The sequence below is a fragment of the Garra rufa genome, chromosome 25 (genome assembly GCF_049309525.1).
Source record: "Garra rufa chromosome 25, GarRuf1.0, whole genome shotgun sequence".
NCBI classification, from domain to species: domain Eukaryota; kingdom Metazoa; phylum Chordata; class Actinopteri; order Cypriniformes; family Cyprinidae; genus Garra; species Garra rufa.
The window spans coordinates 9,879,662-9,898,327 of record NC_133385.1 but is presented as its reverse complement, the minus strand read 5'-3'; the positions used below and the strand labels follow the sequence as shown (position 1 = coordinate 9,898,327).

General features: G+C 36.0%; 1 protein-coding gene across 1 annotated transcript in view; it reads left to right on the top strand.

Moving 5' to 3' along the window:
* Positions 1-13,573, top strand: part of ptpn9a (protein tyrosine phosphatase non-receptor type 9a) — a 30,709-nt gene extending 17,136 nt beyond the window's left edge. Inside the window, exons 4-13 of the mRNA XM_073831756.1 lie at positions 1,211-1,335; positions 1,740-1,845; positions 1,961-2,071; positions 3,473-3,789; positions 3,869-3,956; positions 5,489-5,558; positions 6,092-6,170; positions 6,712-6,862; positions 8,594-8,801; positions 11,982-13,573. Of these exons, the coding sequence (XP_073687857.1) occupies positions 1,211-1,335; positions 1,740-1,845; positions 1,961-2,071; positions 3,473-3,789; positions 3,869-3,956; positions 5,489-5,558; positions 6,092-6,170; positions 6,712-6,862; positions 8,594-8,801; positions 11,982-12,172 (1,446 nt within the window). The 3' untranslated portion in view covers positions 12,173-13,573. The remainder of the gene's footprint in view (positions 1-1,210; positions 1,336-1,739; positions 1,846-1,960; positions 2,072-3,472; positions 3,790-3,868; positions 3,957-5,488; positions 5,559-6,091; positions 6,171-6,711; positions 6,863-8,593; positions 8,802-11,981) is intronic.
* Positions 13,574-18,666: the final 5,093 nt, after the last annotated feature.

The window sequence follows — 18,666 nt, the reverse complement described above, 5'->3', positions numbered from 1 at the left end:
TAATTTATTTATTGATATGTGTGTGTGTGTTAGTTTTATTTTTTATTTTATCGTTATTATATTTTTCATTTAATTCTAAATATTCAAACATTTTTATTAAAAATTTGAAACCACCATATTTATTTTAAAAAGCATATTACTTTATGTTTGGATATTTATTCATTTATTAATCATTCATTTATATTAGTCATTTAGACATTCATTAATTCGTTTATTGTTGTTTTGTATTTATTTGATTATTTTACGTCTTTATTTTAATTCAGAATAGGCACAACGTTAGATTAAAATATATTTAATATATTAAATTAAATATTTAATATAACTATGTATTTGGATAGTTTATTCTTTCATGTTGTATTTAATTGATTTTTATTTTATAATTTATTGATTGGTTGAATTATTTTATTGATATATTGTTAGTTTTATTATTTATTTTATGATTATTTTATTTTTAATTCTAAATATGCGCAAAATTGGATTAAACATTTTAAATCACCGTATTTATTTGAAAGAGCATATTACTGTATGTGTGGATATTTATTTAGTCATTTATTCTTTTTTATTGTTTTGTATTTTATTATTCATTTGATCATTTTTATGCCTAAAGTTGAATAAAAATGTCATATTACTGTATGTATTTATTTATTCCTATATTTACCTTTATGTTGTATATTCATTTATTTTTTGTTTTATTATTTCATTTTAATTTATTTTATTTAATGATTGGTTGATTTATTTATTGACATATCCGGTAATTTTATTATTTATTTTAGCATTATTCTATCTTTATTTTATTTACTCTATCTCTGGGTATTTAATTATTTATTTATGGATAAATTTTTTTTGTTTATTATTGTTTTGTATTTTATTATGCATTTCATCTTTTTATTTTAATATTAATTCAGAATTTAAATTGAATGCATTAATTTTGTTTTCAATTTAGTTTTTAATAAATTAGAAATTAAAATAGTAAACTACCATATCTGTTAATGAAATGCTTTTGAATTCCCTTGAATTGAAAATGCAATTGTGAAATTTTATTTTACAGCAATTTTGTTTGTTGAGGCATTTATTATTGCATATTGCATCCTGTTTTAACATTTAGTATGAAGTCCACTGGTATTCCAAAGAGCTGAGACGACTAAGCATGTCAACATTAAAACATGACTGTTTTATCTAGAGATTTTTTTACACTGTGTTCTGGTATCAGGGTGTCCGAGACCCGACTGGTGCATCCATCGCCCTCTACACAGCTAAACTGCACCATCCCAGCAAAACAGGAAACCATGTGGTTCTTCAGGCCCTGTTCTACTTACTGGACCGAGCTGTGGAAAGGTAACCAATATACACTACCTTTTTTTAGTCAAAGAATCCTAAGATTCTTTGTTCTCAGCATTGATAATAGGAAGAAATGTTTGAGGATATTAGAATGATTTCTGAAGGATCATGTGACACTGAAGACTGTAGTAATGATGCTAAAAATTCAGCTTTGCATCACAGGAATGAAATACACATCAAAATACATCCAAATAGAAAACAGTTATTTAAAATTGTAATAATATTTCACAATATTACTATTTTCACTCACTCAAATAAATGCAGCCTTGATGAGCATAAGAGGCCTCTTTCAAACAAAGTAAAAATCTTAATTATTCTAAACTTGACTGTTGTGTGAAAGCAGAGATTTTAACATCAGAAAATGAGTTGCAACATTATAATTCTCCATTTCTTTTCTGTAGCTTTGAGACTCAGAGAAATGGACTGGTCTTCATTTATGACATGGCTGGATCCAACTATACTAACTTTGAACTGGACCTCAGCAAAAAGATCCTCAATTTGCTCAAGGTGGGTTTTTGTGTTTTATCTGTCTGTGGTTTTCCTGTTTCTGATGGCGGCTGCCATTTGGGCAGTTTCCATGTCAGAATAAATCAGAAAAATCTGTTTTCCAACCTTTCTGCAGGGTGCGTTTCCAGCACGGCTGAAGAAAGTGCTTATCGTTGGAGCTCCTGTGTGGTTTAGGGTCCCGTATAACCTTCTGAGTCTGTTACTAAAAGAGAAGCTCAGAGAACGGGTTAGTACAAACACATTCAAATAGAAATAGCTGATTTAAATCAAAACCAGTGGAGGCTGGTATGTTTAGAGCATCTTAGTCAACAAGGTTAAAGCTGGTAACACCTTGGTTAAGCTGTTACAGACTGGTTAACCAACTTGACCTCTCTGACCTGGTTGTCTCTGGTCTATATGCTTATAGGATTAGTTCACTTTCAGAACAAAAATTTACTGATAATTTACTCACCCCCTTGTCATCCAAGACGTTCATGTCTTTCTTTCTTCAGTCGTAAAGAAATTATGTTTTTTGAGGAAAACATTTCAGGATTTCTCTCCATATAGTGGACTTCAATGGTGGCCCCGAGTTTGAACTTCCAAAATGCAGTTTAAACGCAGCTTCAACGGGCTCTAAATGATCCTAGCCAAGGAAGAAGGGTCTTATCTAGTGAAACGATTGCTTATTCTCTAAACAAATTGACAATTTTCTCCTGTTTAACCTCAAATGCTAGTTTTGTCTCGTCTCAATACAGTTAGGGCATGTCAAAAAAAATCCCATCTTGTTTTCTTCCCGAACTTCAAAATCGTCCTACATCGCTGCAGAAGTACCGACCCAGTGTTTACAAAGTGAATATACAAAGAAGATCAAATGCCCTTTACCAAAAAAAGTAAAACAGCGTTGTAGGACGTTTTTGAAGAATATTGTACTGTATTGACCCGGATTACACAGACTACGCATGTGCATCGCAGAGATGAGACAAGATGAGCATTTGAGGTTAAAAAATATATAAATTGTCAATTTGTTTTGAAAATAACCAATCGTTTCACTAGATAAGACCCTTCGTCCTCGGCTGGGATCGTTTAAAGCCAATTGAAACTGCGTTTAAACTGCATTTTGGACGTACAAACATAGAGGCACCATACATATCCGTTATCCCTGGTGAAAAAACCAGCTAAAACCAGCCTAGGCTGGTTGGCTGGTTTTAGCTGGTCAACCAGCCTGGTTTTAGCTGGTCATAGCTGGGAGGCAGGCTGGTTTTAGAGGGGTTTTGGCCATTTTTCCAGGCTGGTCAGGCTGGGAAACCACCAGCTAAAACCAGCCTGACCAGGCTGGGAGACCAGCTAAAACCAGCCATTTCCAGCTTAAACCAGCTAAGACCAGCCAACCAGCCTAGGCTGGTTTTAGCTGGTTTTTTCAGCAGGGATATGGAGAGAAATCCTGAAATGTTTTCCTCAAAAAACATAATTTCTTTACAACTGAAGAAAGACAGACATGAACGTCTTGGATGACAAGGGGGTGAGTACATTATCTGTAAATTTTTGTTCTGGAAGTGAACTAATCCTTTAACCCAATTTTCTCATCTTTTGTGGCATTTTTAGACTGCATTCTCAGTTTCATTATTTCTAAACACCAATCTTTTCTCAGGTTCAAATGGTGAAGATGGCCGACCTGCGGCAGCATCTTCCCAGAGACTGTTTACCGGAGCACCTGGGCGGCTGTTTGCCTCTGGACGTGCACAGCTGGAACCTGCAGCTGCTGTCCGAGCAGAATGGACGCGTGGACCCCGTGGATGAGCTGGTGGGGATTCCGCTGGAGAACACGTCCATACATGTCCCGGGACCTGAGATCATGAGTCTGGCCGAGCTCATGGCCCACCTGAACCGGGCCCAGCGCAGCGGGATCTACCTGGAGTATGAAGAGCTCCGCAGAGAGCAGCCACCTGGAACCTTCACCTGTGCACTGTAAGTGTGGACTTTAGCTTCCATAATGTGAGGTTTTGTCGAGTAAAACTGATTTTGTTTACATGTTATCGTTCTGCAGGGCTGCTCATAACCAGGAGCGGAACCGCTATGGCGACGTGCTGTGTCTCGATCAGACTCGTGTGCGACTCAAAGCGAGGAGAAATGAGGTTTGTGCTGTCTGATGTCTTTCAGTTTAGGCCCTCTTTAGACTGATCCATGCTAAAAAAAAATTCAGTTTTTGAAAGATGCTCAACAAGGCTGCATTTATTTGATTGGACCACAAAACCAGTCTTAAAAGAGAAGTTAATTTCCAAAACAAAAAATTACAGATAATTTACTCACCCCCTTGTCATCCAAGATGTTCTTTCTTTCTTCAGTCGTAAAGAAATAGTTTTTTGAGGAAAACATTTTGAGATATAGTGGATTTCTATGGTGCCCCCCAATTTGAACTTCCAAAATGCAGTTTAAATGCAGCTTCAAAGGTCTCTAAACAATCCCAGTTGAGGAAGAAGGGACTTATCTAGTGAATCGATTGGTTATTTAAAAAAAAAAAAAAAAAAAAAAAATATATATATACTTTTTAACCTCAAATGCTCATTTTGTCTAGCTCCATGTGTACTCTGAGATAGGAGTTTTTTGACATACCCTAGTGGTCTTGAACCAGAATACACATTTTCTCCTCTAGCTCTAAAAATCATTCTACATTGCTGTTTTAACTTTTTTTGTAAAGGAAGTTCAAATTTGCGAACACCATAGAAGTCCACTAAATGGAGAGAAATCCTGAAATGTTTGCCTCAAAAAACATAATTTCTTCATGGCTGAAGAAAGACAGACATGAACGTCTTGGATGACAAGGGGTTGAGCAAATTATCTGTAAATTTTTGTTCTGGAAGTGAACTTCTCCTTTAAGTAGCATGGGTATATTTGTAGTATTAGCCAAAAATCATTGTATAGGTCAAAATTATCGTTTTTTTTCTTTTATGCCAAAAATCATTAGGATATTAAGTAAAGATCATGTTCAATGAAGATATTTTGTACATTTCCTACTGTAAATATATCAAAACTTAATTTTTAGTAAATTAATATTTTACTTGAATATTTTAGTAATTGTAATATGCTTTGCTAAGAACTTCATTTAGACAATTTTAAAGGCTTTTTCTCAATATTTAGATTTTTTTGCACCCTCAGATTGCAGATTTTCAAATAGCTGTATCTCAGCAAATATTGTCCTGTCCTATTGTCCTGATATATAATTCTCAATTTTTAAAAATCTACCCTTATGACTGATTTTGTAGTCCAGGGTTACAATTGGTAATAATGTGAAATATTATTGCAATTTAAAAGAACATTTTCTATTGTAATATATTGTAAAATGTCATTCATTGATGTAATGCAAAGCTGAGGTTTGAGCATAATTACGGCAGTCTTCAGTGTTACATGATAATCAGAAATCATTCTAATTTGCTGATTTGATGCTCAAGAAATATTCTTTTTCAAGTTTCTTTGATGAATAGAAAGTTCGAATAAGCAGCATTTATTTGAAATCAAAATCTATAGTGACATAATAAAAAATGTCACTTTAGATCAATTTAAAGCATCTATGCTGAATAAAAATATTAATTTCTTAAAACAAAAACGTGTATTGACCCAAAATTTTGAAATGTTCCAATTGGACATTGATCTTGTTTTCTTTTCACAGAGATCAGACTACATAAATGCCAGCTTCATGGATGGATACAAACAGAAAAATGCATATATTGGGACTCAGGGTAAAAATAATCACCCCCTTATTTATATAACCCTTCTTATTTAGTAGGGCTGAGTTTTGACACAGATTTTATGATTTTGATACGATTCTAATTCACAAGCTTGCGGTTTGATTCAATATCAATTATTTTGGATATATATCAGGTACAGTACATCAAATACATTTTTTTCTGAGGTAAATGTGACGTTACCTGACATTGTTTACAAGCTGTTATATTGATGTCTTTGCGTGGTTGAAACACTGATTAAACCGCACCAAAAACAGCATTCATTGTTTGAATATTGTAATAAAAAGGACAATTTCAAATCTGACATTGTTTCATATCAAAAGTAACAAAGCACAAAGCTTATTATGATTGATTGAATGGGAGGCGCTACAATGCTCCGTTCATTAACTGAAAACATGGCTAGACTAATCGATTCTTGAAACGTAAGAATTGATTAAAATCGAGAAATTGATATTTTTACCCAGCCCTAATATTTAGGGTTATGATTCTTAACCTCCACCGGAACTGATGCATCTGTTTCTTAACAGGTCCGTTGGAGAAAACCTACGGAGATTTCTGGAGAATGGTTTGGGAGCAAAGTGTGCTTGTCATAGTCATGACAACAAGGTAAGAAGTCACAGAGAGCCTAGTTAAACAAAATCAAGGAAATTATGTGACGTCCTCTATAGCCGGACGTTTTACTATCACCAGAAAGCCTAGTCCAAATTGCCAATTACTCGGGCCAAAATCCACCCACCTAGAAAGGAAGAGGCTTTCTGACCAACATGTATAAAGTGGCCAACCACTATTTGGTCGTCTTAAGTGATGGCTCACATAAATCACATGTACGATTGTGCTCATAAGTTGTGCCTGCTACTAGATGTTTTTTAGAGATTCAGTGGCAAATCCACTGATTAATTTGTTCTCAGAATTCTCATTGTAGCAGTCTGGGAACATAAATGCAACTTCTTTTCCTATTTGACTGATAAAAAGAAGCCTGACTCCTAGAAATATGTAGAAGTCAGCCAATCAGATTTGAGCCCCTTCTCCAGTTATTCTGTAGAACGATCTGTTCCTAGATCAGATTAGAGTTGTGCCAAATAGACACTGTCATGGTAGATTACGAAGACTGCTGTTTGGAGATCTGTGTGCGTATGTGTGTGCGCAGGACGGATGAGGGGGGCCGGAGGAAGTGTGGACAGTACTGGCCCAAGGAGGAGGGCGGTCAGGAGGTGTACGGGCACATCGCTGTGGTCAATCACAGAGTGGACAAACATACACATTACAACCAAACCACACTTGAGCTGCACAACACTGAGGTACCACACATACACCAGTTTTTATGTTTTTAATGAACAGCCAGTCAGAAATTATGATTTTATATGTGACCCTGGACCACGAAAACCAGTCATTAGGGTCAGTTTATTTGAAATTGAGATTTATACATCATCTGAAAGCTGTATGGTATGGTTTGGTACAGGACAGTATTTGGCTGAGATACAACTATTTGATAGTCTGGATATTAAGCAGTGTTGTTTTTGACAACCATCTTAGATTTAGTCTTAGTCTTTTGGACTAAAACACTTCTTAGTTTTAGTCAAATTTTAGTCACTTCTATATGTGATAGTTTTAGTCCAATTTTAGTCGACGAAAAGTCAAAAAGGTTTTAGTCTAGTTTTAGTCGACGAAAAGTCAAAAAGGTTTTAGTCTAGTTTTAGTCAAAAAAAGGGAAAAAAGTAGTCTTTTAACAAATTATTGTAGGTCAGTAAGTATTTTGCAGTTGGGTAGTGTCACTTATAAGTTCTGAAAATAGCAGATCTATAGTTCAACACAATGTGAGCTTCCGGATCGACTATTTTCACCAATAATTACAATAATGAAGGAATGTTTTAGAACAGGGGTTTTCAAACCTGTCCTGGAGCCTCCCCTGCCCTGCACATTTTGCTTGTCTCTCTCATCTAATACACCTGATTCAAATCATCAGCTCATTAGTAGAGACTGCAAGACCTGAATTGGGTGTGCCTAATAAGGGTGACATACAAAATGTGCAGGGCAGGGAAGGCTCCAGGACAGGTTTGAAAACCCCTGTTTTAGAACATAAAAGACAAACAAGTATGGAATGCTGAAACGGCTTGCCATACTAGTATAGCAAAGAGTATTTAATGCTAAAACAGCTTGCCATAGCGGCAGATACTTTTTAAGTTTTAATTGGCATGCACAATAAGCGGAAATGTCATGCATTTTAAACGTCTGACGGACCACCCACTAACATTTTCGTCTATTCTCGTCTCGTCAACGAAAACTCACACGTCTCGTCATGTTTTAGTCATCAACGAGCCATTTTTATCTCGTCATCGTCTCGTTATCGTCATGAAAAAAAGTGGCGTCAACGAAATGATTTCGTCATCGTCATCGTTGACGAAAACAACACTGATATTAAGAATATTAAGAAAATTGCCTTTAAAGTTGTCCAAATTAAGTTCTTAGCAATGCGTGTTACTAATCAAAAATTAAGTTTTGTGATATTTACGGTAAGAGATTTACGAAATATCTTACGAACATGATCTTTATTTAATATCCTAATGATTTTTGGCATAAAAGAACAAATTGATAATTTTGACCCATACAGTGTATTGTTGGCTATTTTGTGGTCCAGGGTCACATATATGATTAATATAATAATTTTGTTTATGGTATTTGAGCTCTGTCTTGATGTATTTGCCCTGAAAAGTCTTAAATGCACTTTAAAATAAAAATGAATTTGTGAGTCTTTTGGACTGATTCTTAAAAAAAATGGCTCATTTGATTCACTTGCGAATCGGTCACACACACTGATTTTATTTTGGAATCTGCCAACAAAGACATGCGATAGAAAGATGTGTTATCTTTGTTTCAATACACAGCCTTTTTGTCATCCCAACTCAGAATTAAAATACAGCTTCCTTTGCTGTGGCATTGTAGATTGTGGTTCTGTTTATCTGACTTTGAAGAACAGCAAAGTTGAACTTTGTCTGAACTTACTTTATTGGTTTTTTTTTTTTCTTCCCTAGACGTTTGAACAGAGACAGGTGACTCATTTTCAGTTCCTCAGCTGGCCTGATTACGGGGTCCCGTCCTCTGCGCTGTCTCTGATTGACTTCCTTGGTGCCGTGAAGCACCAGCAGCAGTGGGCGGTCCAGGCTTTCGGCTCACAGTGGAGGGGTCACCCGCTCGGCCCGCCCATGGTGGTTCACTGCAGCGCTGGCATTGGCCGGACCGGTCAGTAAAGCATCACAAAAACAAATCTGCATATTAATGAGACACTTTAAAGGTTCAGCAAAAAGGAGAATTGTCAGCATTTGCTTAACTTGAATGATCTGCGTTCTTCTGTGGAACAAAGAAGAATGTTGGTAACCTAACCATTCCCAAAATATAATGGAAGTCAATAGGAACCAACATTATTTGGTTACCAACTTTCTTCAAAATATCTTACGTTCATTTATTAAACCTGTTTGACTGACTTTCTTGTGTGGAACATGAGAGATGTTTTGAAGAATGTTGTTAACCCAGCAGTTACCAAAATATAATGGAAGTCAATGGGAACCAACATTATTTGGTGACAAACATTCTTTAAAATATCTTTATTCATGTTCCACAGAAGAAAGTCAGTCATACGGGTTTGGTAAATGACCATAGGAGTCATCTTCAAAATATCTCAATTTACAGTATGTTCTACAGAACAAAGAAAGTCATAGAAGTGTAGTAAATGAATGTAAAAGGAGATATTTTGAAGAAAGATGGGATATTGGTGTCCAAACAGTTTTAATTCCCATTAAGTTCCATTGCATGGACAACAACACAATGAAAACCAAATGGAATCGAAACTATTTAGTTATAAAAAGTCTTCGATATATCTTCTTTCATGTTTTACAGAAGGAAGAAAGTCATCGAAATAGTAGTAAATGAACATAAAAAAGAATCTTGGGATGTTGGGAACCAAGCAGTTTTGGTTCCCATTGACTATGGCAAATAAAAACTATTTAGTTATCAGCAATCTTCAAAATAACTTTTTTTTTAAATGTTCTACAGAAGGAAGGAAGTCATACATGTGTAGCAGTTGAACATAAATGAAGATATTTTGAAAAATGTTGGTAATTAAATAGTTTTGGTTCCCATTGACTTCCATTGTGTGGACAAAAATGCAGTGGAAATCAATGGAAACAAAACTAGTTAGTTATCAGTCTTCGAATTATCTTCTTTCATGTTCTGTAGAAGGAAGAAAGTCATACATGTTAATGTTGTTGTAACATTGAAGATATTTTGATGAATGTTGATGTTGGCAACCAAACAGATTTGGATCCCATTGACGTTCGTTGTTTGGACAAAAGTACAATGGAAAACAATAGGAACAAAAACAATTTAGTTACCAGCATTCTTCTGTAAAACATGGAGGATATTTTGGAGAAAGTCACTCATACAGGTTTAGTAAATGAACATAAAATGAGATGTTTTGAAGAAAGTTGCTATATTAGTGACCAAACTATTTTGGTTCCCATTAACTTCCATTGTATGGACAAAAACACAATAAAAGTCACTGGGAATTGAAATTACAGTACAGACCAAAAGTTTGGACACACCTTCTCATTCAAATGAATGTAAGATTGTAGTGTAAGATTTTTGCCCATCTTTTGGAAAATCCAGTTTTAAAAGTAAAAAAAAACAACAACTACAAATAACTTTTACCAGTAGGTGGCTGCAGAGCTCCACTATTTGCTATTTGCTATTTGACCACCTGAAAGATATTTTTCACAAGTTTTTTTCAGTTTAATTCATATCTACAGTACAGACCAAAAGTGTGGACACACCTGAATGAGAAGGTGTGTCCAAACTTTTGGTCTGTACTGTATTTAATTATTAACAGTCTTCAAAATATCTTCTTTCATGTTCTACAGAAGTAAGAAAGTCATAGAAGTGCAGTAAATTAACATAAAGAAAGATATTTTGAAGAATTTTATGATATTGGCAGCCAAACCGTTTTGGGTTCCCATTGACTTCCATTGTATGGACAAAAAAGACAATAGAAGTCAATAGGAAAAGAAACTATTTAGTTATCAGCAGTCTTTAAAATAACTTCATGTTCTAGAGATGGAAGAAAGTCATACAGGTGGAGTAAATAAACATAAAAGAAGATATTTTTGAAAAATGTTGTGACATTAGCAACAAAACTGTTTTGGTTTCCATTGACTTCCATTGTATGGACAAAAAAAGACAATGGAACTCAATGGGAAATGAAACAAATTAGTTTAGGTAAATTAACATTAAAGGAGACAGAAAGTTATTGGCATCCAAAATGTTTTGTTTCCCACTGACTTCCATTGTGTGACCAAAAATACATTGGAAATCAATAGGAACCAAAAATATTAAGTTACAAACAATCTGCAAATATCTTCCTTCATGTTCCAAAGGAGAAAGTCAGTCATACAGGTTTAGTAAATGAACTTAAAAAGAGATATTTTGAAGAAGGTTGCGATATTAGTGACAAAACAGTTTTGGTTCCTATTAACTTCCATTGTATGGACAAAAACGACAATGGAAGTCAATGGGAACTAAACTAATTAGTTACCAACATTCTCCAAAATATATTCTTTCATGTTACACAGAAGAAAGAAAGTCATACAGGTTTGGTAAATTAACATATTTTGAAAAATGTTTGTATCTAAATAGTTTCCATTCCCATTGAGTTCTATTGTATGGATAAAAAAGACAATGGAATTCAATGGGAACCAACACTATTTAGTTTCCATACATTCTCAAAAATATCTTTCTTTATGTTCCACAGAAAAAGGAAAGTCATACAGGTTTAGTAAATTAACATTAAAGGAGATCATTTGAAGGAACTTGGAATATTGGCATCCAAAATGTTTTGGTTCCCATTGACTTCCATTGTGTGAACATAAATACAGTGGAAATCAATGGGAACCAAAAATATTAAGTTACAAACAATCTCCAAAATATCTTCCTTCATGTTCCACAGGAGAAAGTCAGTCATACAGGTTTAGTAAATGAACTTAAAAGAGATATTTTGAAGAAGGTTGCGATATTAGTGACCAAACAGTTTTGGTTCCCCTTAACTTCCATTGTATGGACAAAAAACACAGTGGACGTCAATGGGCACTCAACTATTTAGTTACCAACATTGTCTAAAATATCTTCTTTCATGTTACACAGAAGAAAGAAAGTCACACAGGTTTGGAAAATGAAGAATGTTGGTATCTTTTGAGTTCCAATGTATGGACACAAAAGACAGTGGAAGTCAATGGGAACCAAAACTTCAAAATATCTTCCTTCATGTTTAACTGAAGCACATGAACACTAGGCTTAGAAAATGATCACAGAATTTTCATTTTTGTGCAGACTGTGCCTTTAATGGCTTATCAGACTGACTTCCTCTGCCCGCAGGTACTTTTTGTGCGCTGGATATCTGTCTGTCCCAGCTGCAGGACGTCGGGACTCTTAACGTTTGCCAGACGGTTCGACGGATGAGAGCGCAGCGTGCCTTCAGCATCCAAACACCCGAGCAGTACTACTTCTGCCACACCGCCATCCTCGAGCACGCCCAGAGACAGGGCCTGCTTTCAGCCAATCAGTGAGCCGCAGGGCCCACTCGTAGCCAATCAGAGACCGAAAAGGTCTAATCTCAACCAATCAGTAAGAGGCGCAAGGCCTGCCGTTATCCAATCACAAAACAAGGCTCGTTCTTGATCGACCGGCGACTCTTAGACAGGATAATTCCCATTCAAAATCAGTTAACCTGTCATTATTATAGACGGGCAGCGTAAATAACCACAAATGACGCCTTATGAAGATGGTGTCTAAATGTTCAGTGATCCAGCTGTAGTGTAGTCTATGTAACGTTGTGCTGCATTTTGTGCTGAAATTTGTCCAAATTCATACTTCACATGAAGCTTCAAATCAGATTCAGAACAATACTGAACATAAAAATTTCTAAGATTTAGTCATGCTGTATTTTTTATTTTCTATAACACCTCCAACAGTCCGTCCTCATGTTTATAAAGGGTTTATTTGGCCTAAAATGCAAATTCACTGAAATCAAGTCATGTCGTTTCAAATCAAGCTTATTTAGGTTTGAAGTGACACAAAGGTGAGTTTTATACTCATGTCTAACCCATTGGATGCAGTCATTGCACACTAGATTTTTATGTATTTGCTGGAATTGAATGCAGATTGTCTAAATTCTGCCTGTATTCTGTATCAGGAATGTCTCTGTAGTTTGTAGGCCATTTTTTGCGATTGCATCTGAAGATGATGGTCCAGACAGCCAGGATGAGGAAAAGTCTTCTCCACATCGACTGGTTGGATCGGTAAACCTCTATAACACAACAATTACTCAACTGATATAGGCTTTTTTTTTTTTAGTGTGGTGTAAATGTGAGATGGCTACATTTGAGTCATTTACACTTTTGTCTGTTAATATTGTACTAATAACCTGTTAAACTCTCCTGTAAAGTGCATTTAGATTCGCCTTTTATTTTGTTGTGGGTTGAAAGAGTCTTTGCTACTGAATTCATATTGAATTTCCTTGTGGTAAAGCATCTGTACACACTCCCAATGATTCCAGGAGCTGCAGGCCTGCCTTGAAGGGCACACAATGTGACCAATTGTATTTTTCTATTATACCCATGCTTTGTCTTTACTTATTACTCCCAAAAATATATATACGTAAATTATATTTTCTTTTATATCCGATTTTATCTTTTCTTTCTTATCGTTTCTTATGTCAGTGGAAAAACTAACCTGTAATGTCAAGGCTTGCGGTTCTGTCTGATAAAGTGCTTTGCTCTGCAGTTAAAGAGCCTTATTCCTCATGTACGTTTGGATTGAGTGAAACGTTTATGTGAAAAGACTGTACAGGTTTCGGCTGTCTTGGTGTCCATCTCGATCTCAAAACCGTGCTGTTCAAACTGCAATATCATTTGAGCAAAACCAAATCAAAACCATGTGTTTGAAAGTTTATTAAATGGAAAAAACTATATTGACTGAGTGTTTTAATTCAACCTTTCACAACTACATTAAAGGTCCTATAGTGATTTCTTTTAACATCTAGTGCTTAAATTAATAGGTATTAATTTAATGTTTTTTTTAGTTATTTATATTATCAATATTAATGCTAAACTATCCACCTGCTTCCTGTATGAGCATGCTTAATTAGCAATTTGTACATTTTATGAGTCTGGCTTCCGGTCTCATCTGTGTCCAGCTATTTTCAGCTGTATAAAACAGCTAGTTTTGCTGCTTAATATTGCAAATTGATGTGATTTACCATATTATTTTAATGTATTATCTTAATTATAAACACACTGGTTTATATTATAATCTAATTTTGGTGAGAAACTACTTACAACTAAAACAAAAGTTATTTTTATTTCGAATATTATATAAAAGTTAGATTTCACTTAAATACCTGTTGCAGAAAAAAAACTTGAGTAAGGGGAGGGGACCACCCTTATTTGGCCAATCAGAATGCTGTCTACCTGTCAATCATTTTGAGGATCCTTTGCTGAACAAGATTTTTTTGAAGTCGGGGTTTAGACGAGGGGGGTGTTCTAAATTAGTAATAACTGGTGGAATTTAGCAAAGCGTTAACCAGTGTTGCCAAGTCTGCAGTTTTCCCACAAAATTGGGCTACTTTTGCGGGTTAAAGCGACCCCAATAACATAATATTTAGCCCTTGGATGTGTTCTTGAGGTGGTTTTTCAGGCAATTTGAAAAGGGAATATTTCACACAGAATTGGGCTACTTTAACACTGTTGCTGCGGGTTATTTTTCATGTCCGTGGGTTAAAGCGACCCCAACAACATAATATTTAGCCCCTGGAATGCTAATTTTACCAGGAGAACCCTGCCAAAATAACATGGATTTTAGCCCCCCTCCCCCCAATTTTTATCATGAGACCCCTTCGAAATGCAATTGGGCTAGTTTTGAGTAACAATTTATGTGACACTTATGTTCACCAGTTTGCCAGGTTTTCACAACAAATCCCACCCAATTGCTAATTAACTAGCCCAAAAGTAGCCCAGTCACGTTTTGAGTGGATCCCTCTGTAAAAATCGCATTCTGAGGTGTAAAATACACATTTTTAATGAGGTTCCTCTAGTGAACGTAGCATTCCAGGGGATATATATTATGATATCGGGGTCACTTCAACCCGCAGACATGGAAAAACAACCTGTGGCAACAGTAGCTGTGTTTCCATTACCTTTCAAATTGCAGAAATTAAAAAATATGCCTAATGGAAACATCAATTTCACAAAAACTTCCATATATCACAAAAAAAAAAAATGCTTTCACAAAAATGCAATGGAAATTACTTTTTGCATTTACAGGTCGCCTTGTGTATGTACAAGTCGCATGATCGTTCTTTAATGTACTATAACCTCAAAAACACCTCACATGTGGCCATGCTTATTTAGCCAATTAGAAATGCTCTCTACCTGTCAATCATTTTAAGGATTCTTTGCAGAACTGGCTTTTGAAGGTGGAGTTAAGACTAGGGGCGGGTTCTAACTCAGTTATAACTGGCGTAATTTAGCAAAGTGTTAATATCTAGTATAATATAATTTTGGTGAGGAAGTACATACAACAACAACAAAAGTTATTTTTATTTCGAATACGACATAAAAAGTTAGATGTCACTTAAATACCTGTTGCAAAAATAAAACTGAGTTAGGGGAGAGGACCACGTTTACCTAGCCAATCAGAAATGCTCTCTACCTGTCAGTCACTTTGAGGGTCCTTCGCCGAATTAAAGGTGGGGTTTAGACGAGGGGAGTGTTCTAAATCAGTAATAACTGGCGGAATTTAGCAAAGCGTTAACCAGTGTTGCCAAATCTGCAGTTTTTCTGTGGGCTACTTTAAAAGTGTTGCCGAGGGTTGTTTATGTCCGCGGGTTAAAGCGATCCCAATAACGTAATATTTAGCCCCTGGTGGTGTTCATGAGGTTTAACACTTGCCGCGGGTTGTTTCTCATGTCTGCTGGTTGAAGCGACCCCAATAACATAATATTTAGCCCCTAGAATGCTACGTTTACCAGGGGAACCTCATTAAAAAATGTGTATTTTACACCTCGGAATGCGATTTTTATTGAGGGACCCACTCAAAACATGACTGGGCTACTTTTGGGGTAGTTTAATTAGCAATTGGATGGGTTTTGTAGTGAAAACCTGGCAACCCTGGCGTTAACATAAGTGTCACATCAATTGTTAGCCCAATCACATTTCGAAGGGGTCCCCCGGTTAAAAAAAAAAAAAAAAAAACATGTTCCGGGGGGTAAAATACATGTTATTTTGGCAGGATAACTCTGGTAATTAGCATTCCAGGGGATATATATTATGTTATTGGGGTTGCTTCAACACATGGACATGAAAAACAACCTATTGTTTGGACGAGGGGCAGGTTCTAACTCTGTTATAACTGGCGTAATTTAGCAAAGTGTTAACTAGTGTTGCCAAGTCCATGGTTTTACCATGAAATTGGGCTAATTTAACACTTGCCGCGGGTTGTTTTTCATGTCAGCGAGTTGAAGCGACCCCAATAATGTGATATTTTTCCCCTGGAATGCTAATTTTAATTTTTAAAAAAAACGTACGGAACGTGATGAGTAGCAATTTGGTGGGTGTTATGGTGAAAACCTGGCAAAAAATAGGCTCATTCTCCAACTCACAGTGATATTACTGTGCCTGCTTCAGCCATATTACGACAGGAAACTTCCTTGACTATTACGCCGGAATGGGAATGTAGTTTCTAATCTTATCGGCCTAGAAAATCACAGCTTTACATTTTCCACCGGTATTAGTACACGATGTAACTACAGAAGAGTCAAGTTTTAAATAGGACAAATATCGAAACTCGTTGGTCATTTTTGAACGCGATGCTATTGGTCTAATAGGATTCAATGATCTATTCTTGGCCTAACGGAAACGCGTCAATTTCAAACAAATGCCCATTTATCGCAAGAAAGTTTTTATGCTTGCATGAGGTGGTTTTTCAGGCAATTTGAAAAGGGAATATTTCGCAAAACTGCGATGGAAATGACTTTTTCACATTTTAAAGTTCTATAACTTTTAAAAAACACCTCATATGTCGCTGCCATTTTTACCTGAAAAACGATTGGGCTACTTTTGGGCTAGTTTTGAGTAGCAATAGGGCAGGTTTTGTTTTGGCAACCTGGTAAAGAATGCTCTTTGAATTTGACTATATATATGTCACTGACACAGATGTGACACATTTGTTAATGGCAGGGTTGCCAGGTTTTTACAAAAAAAAAAAAAAAAAACACTCAATTGCTACTCAAAACTAGCTTAAATGGTGTTTCGAGGTGGGTCCCCTGGTAAAAATTGCGTTTCGGGTGTAAAATACAATTTTTTTTGTGGAATTCCCCTGGAAAAAATTTAAATATGCCTAATGGAAACACATCAATTTTGCAAAAACTCCCATATATCACTAAAAAGTTTTCTGTCAATTAAAAAAAAAAGTCTGTTTCGTAAAACTGCAATGGAAATGGCTTTTTCGCATTCACAGGTCACCTTGCATTCGTAAATGTTGCATGATCATTCTTTAATGTTCTATAAACTCAAAAAAAAACACCTCACATGTGGCCACACTTATTTAGCCAATCAGAAACACTTTCTAGCTGTCAATCATTTTGAGGATTCTTCGCAGAAGACTAACTCTGTAATAACTGGTGGGATTTAGCAAAGAGTTAACCATTGTTGCCAAGTCCACAGTTTACCTACGGAATTAGGCTACTTTAACACTGTTGCCACGGGTTGTTTTTCATGTCCACGGGTTGAAGGAACCACATTAATGTAATATTTAGCCCCTGGTACGCTCCAGGGGAGCCTCACCAAAAAACTTTTTTTTTTTTTACCGGGGGAGCCCCTTGCTACTTTTGGGACCACATTTTGAAAACATGGTTTTGTGAAAACCTGACAACCCTGGCATTGACATAAGTGTCACATCTCTGTCTAAGTGACATATCGTCTAATTCAAAGAGCATTCTTTCACAACAAAACCATCCAATTGCCCACCCAAAAGTTCGGAAATACACATTCTTTTGGGGGCAGGCTTCCACTGGTAAAATTGGTATTCCAGGGGCTAAATATTACGTTATGGGGTTGCTTCAACACGCTAACATTAAACACAACCCAAACACACCTCATAAGTGGCCGTGCTTATAAAGTCAATCAGAAATGCTCTCTGCCTGTCAGTCATTTTGAGGATCCTTCGCTTCACTGTCTTTCAGGCATTTTGAAAAAGGAATATTTTGCAAAACTGCAATAAAAACACTTAACACATAAAAGACGCATGACCATTCTTTAATGTTCTATAAACTCAAAAAACACCTCACATGTGGCCTCGTTTATTTAATCAATTCAAAACGCTCTCTACCTGTCAATCATTTTGAGGATCCTTCGCTGAACTGCCTTTTGAAGGTGGGATTTGGACTGGGGGGCGGGTTCTAACTCGGTTACAACGGAATTAAGCAAAGCTTTAACCAGTGTTGCCGAGTCTGCAGTTTTCCTAAATGTTTCCATTACCCTTCAAACTCCACAAATTAAAAATATGCCTAATGGAAACATGTCAGTTTCGAAAAAATGTCAATTTCTTACGTTAACCTATGAACAAAGATTGCCGTTACTTATCGCGAGAGGAAAAAATGTTATGTTTAGACGCAGTACATCAGTTAATGGAAATGGCGTCTTCTTGGAAGTTTGTTATCAGCATTTATAAAATATGGCAAAAGTTTTGCTCAAATCTGTAATGAAAACGCACCTAGTGTTAAAATAGCCCAGTTCCGTGGGAAAACCGAAGACTTGGCAACACTGGTTCTTTAAAAAAAATTGCTCTTTTGCTTTACTTTCGGGTATTTATATGTTTATATTCAGAGTAAATTTTATTTCAAATTACAAAGTAAAACATCTAGTGCAATACTACAGGTGTGTTGAAGCAGCGAGTACATCTCAGTGCCTATGCATTTGGCGGGTCGTATTCAAATCCAGATGACGCATGCCGTCACGTAGACCAATGGGAGGAGAGGGGGGCGTTCCCAACTATTTGTTCCAAA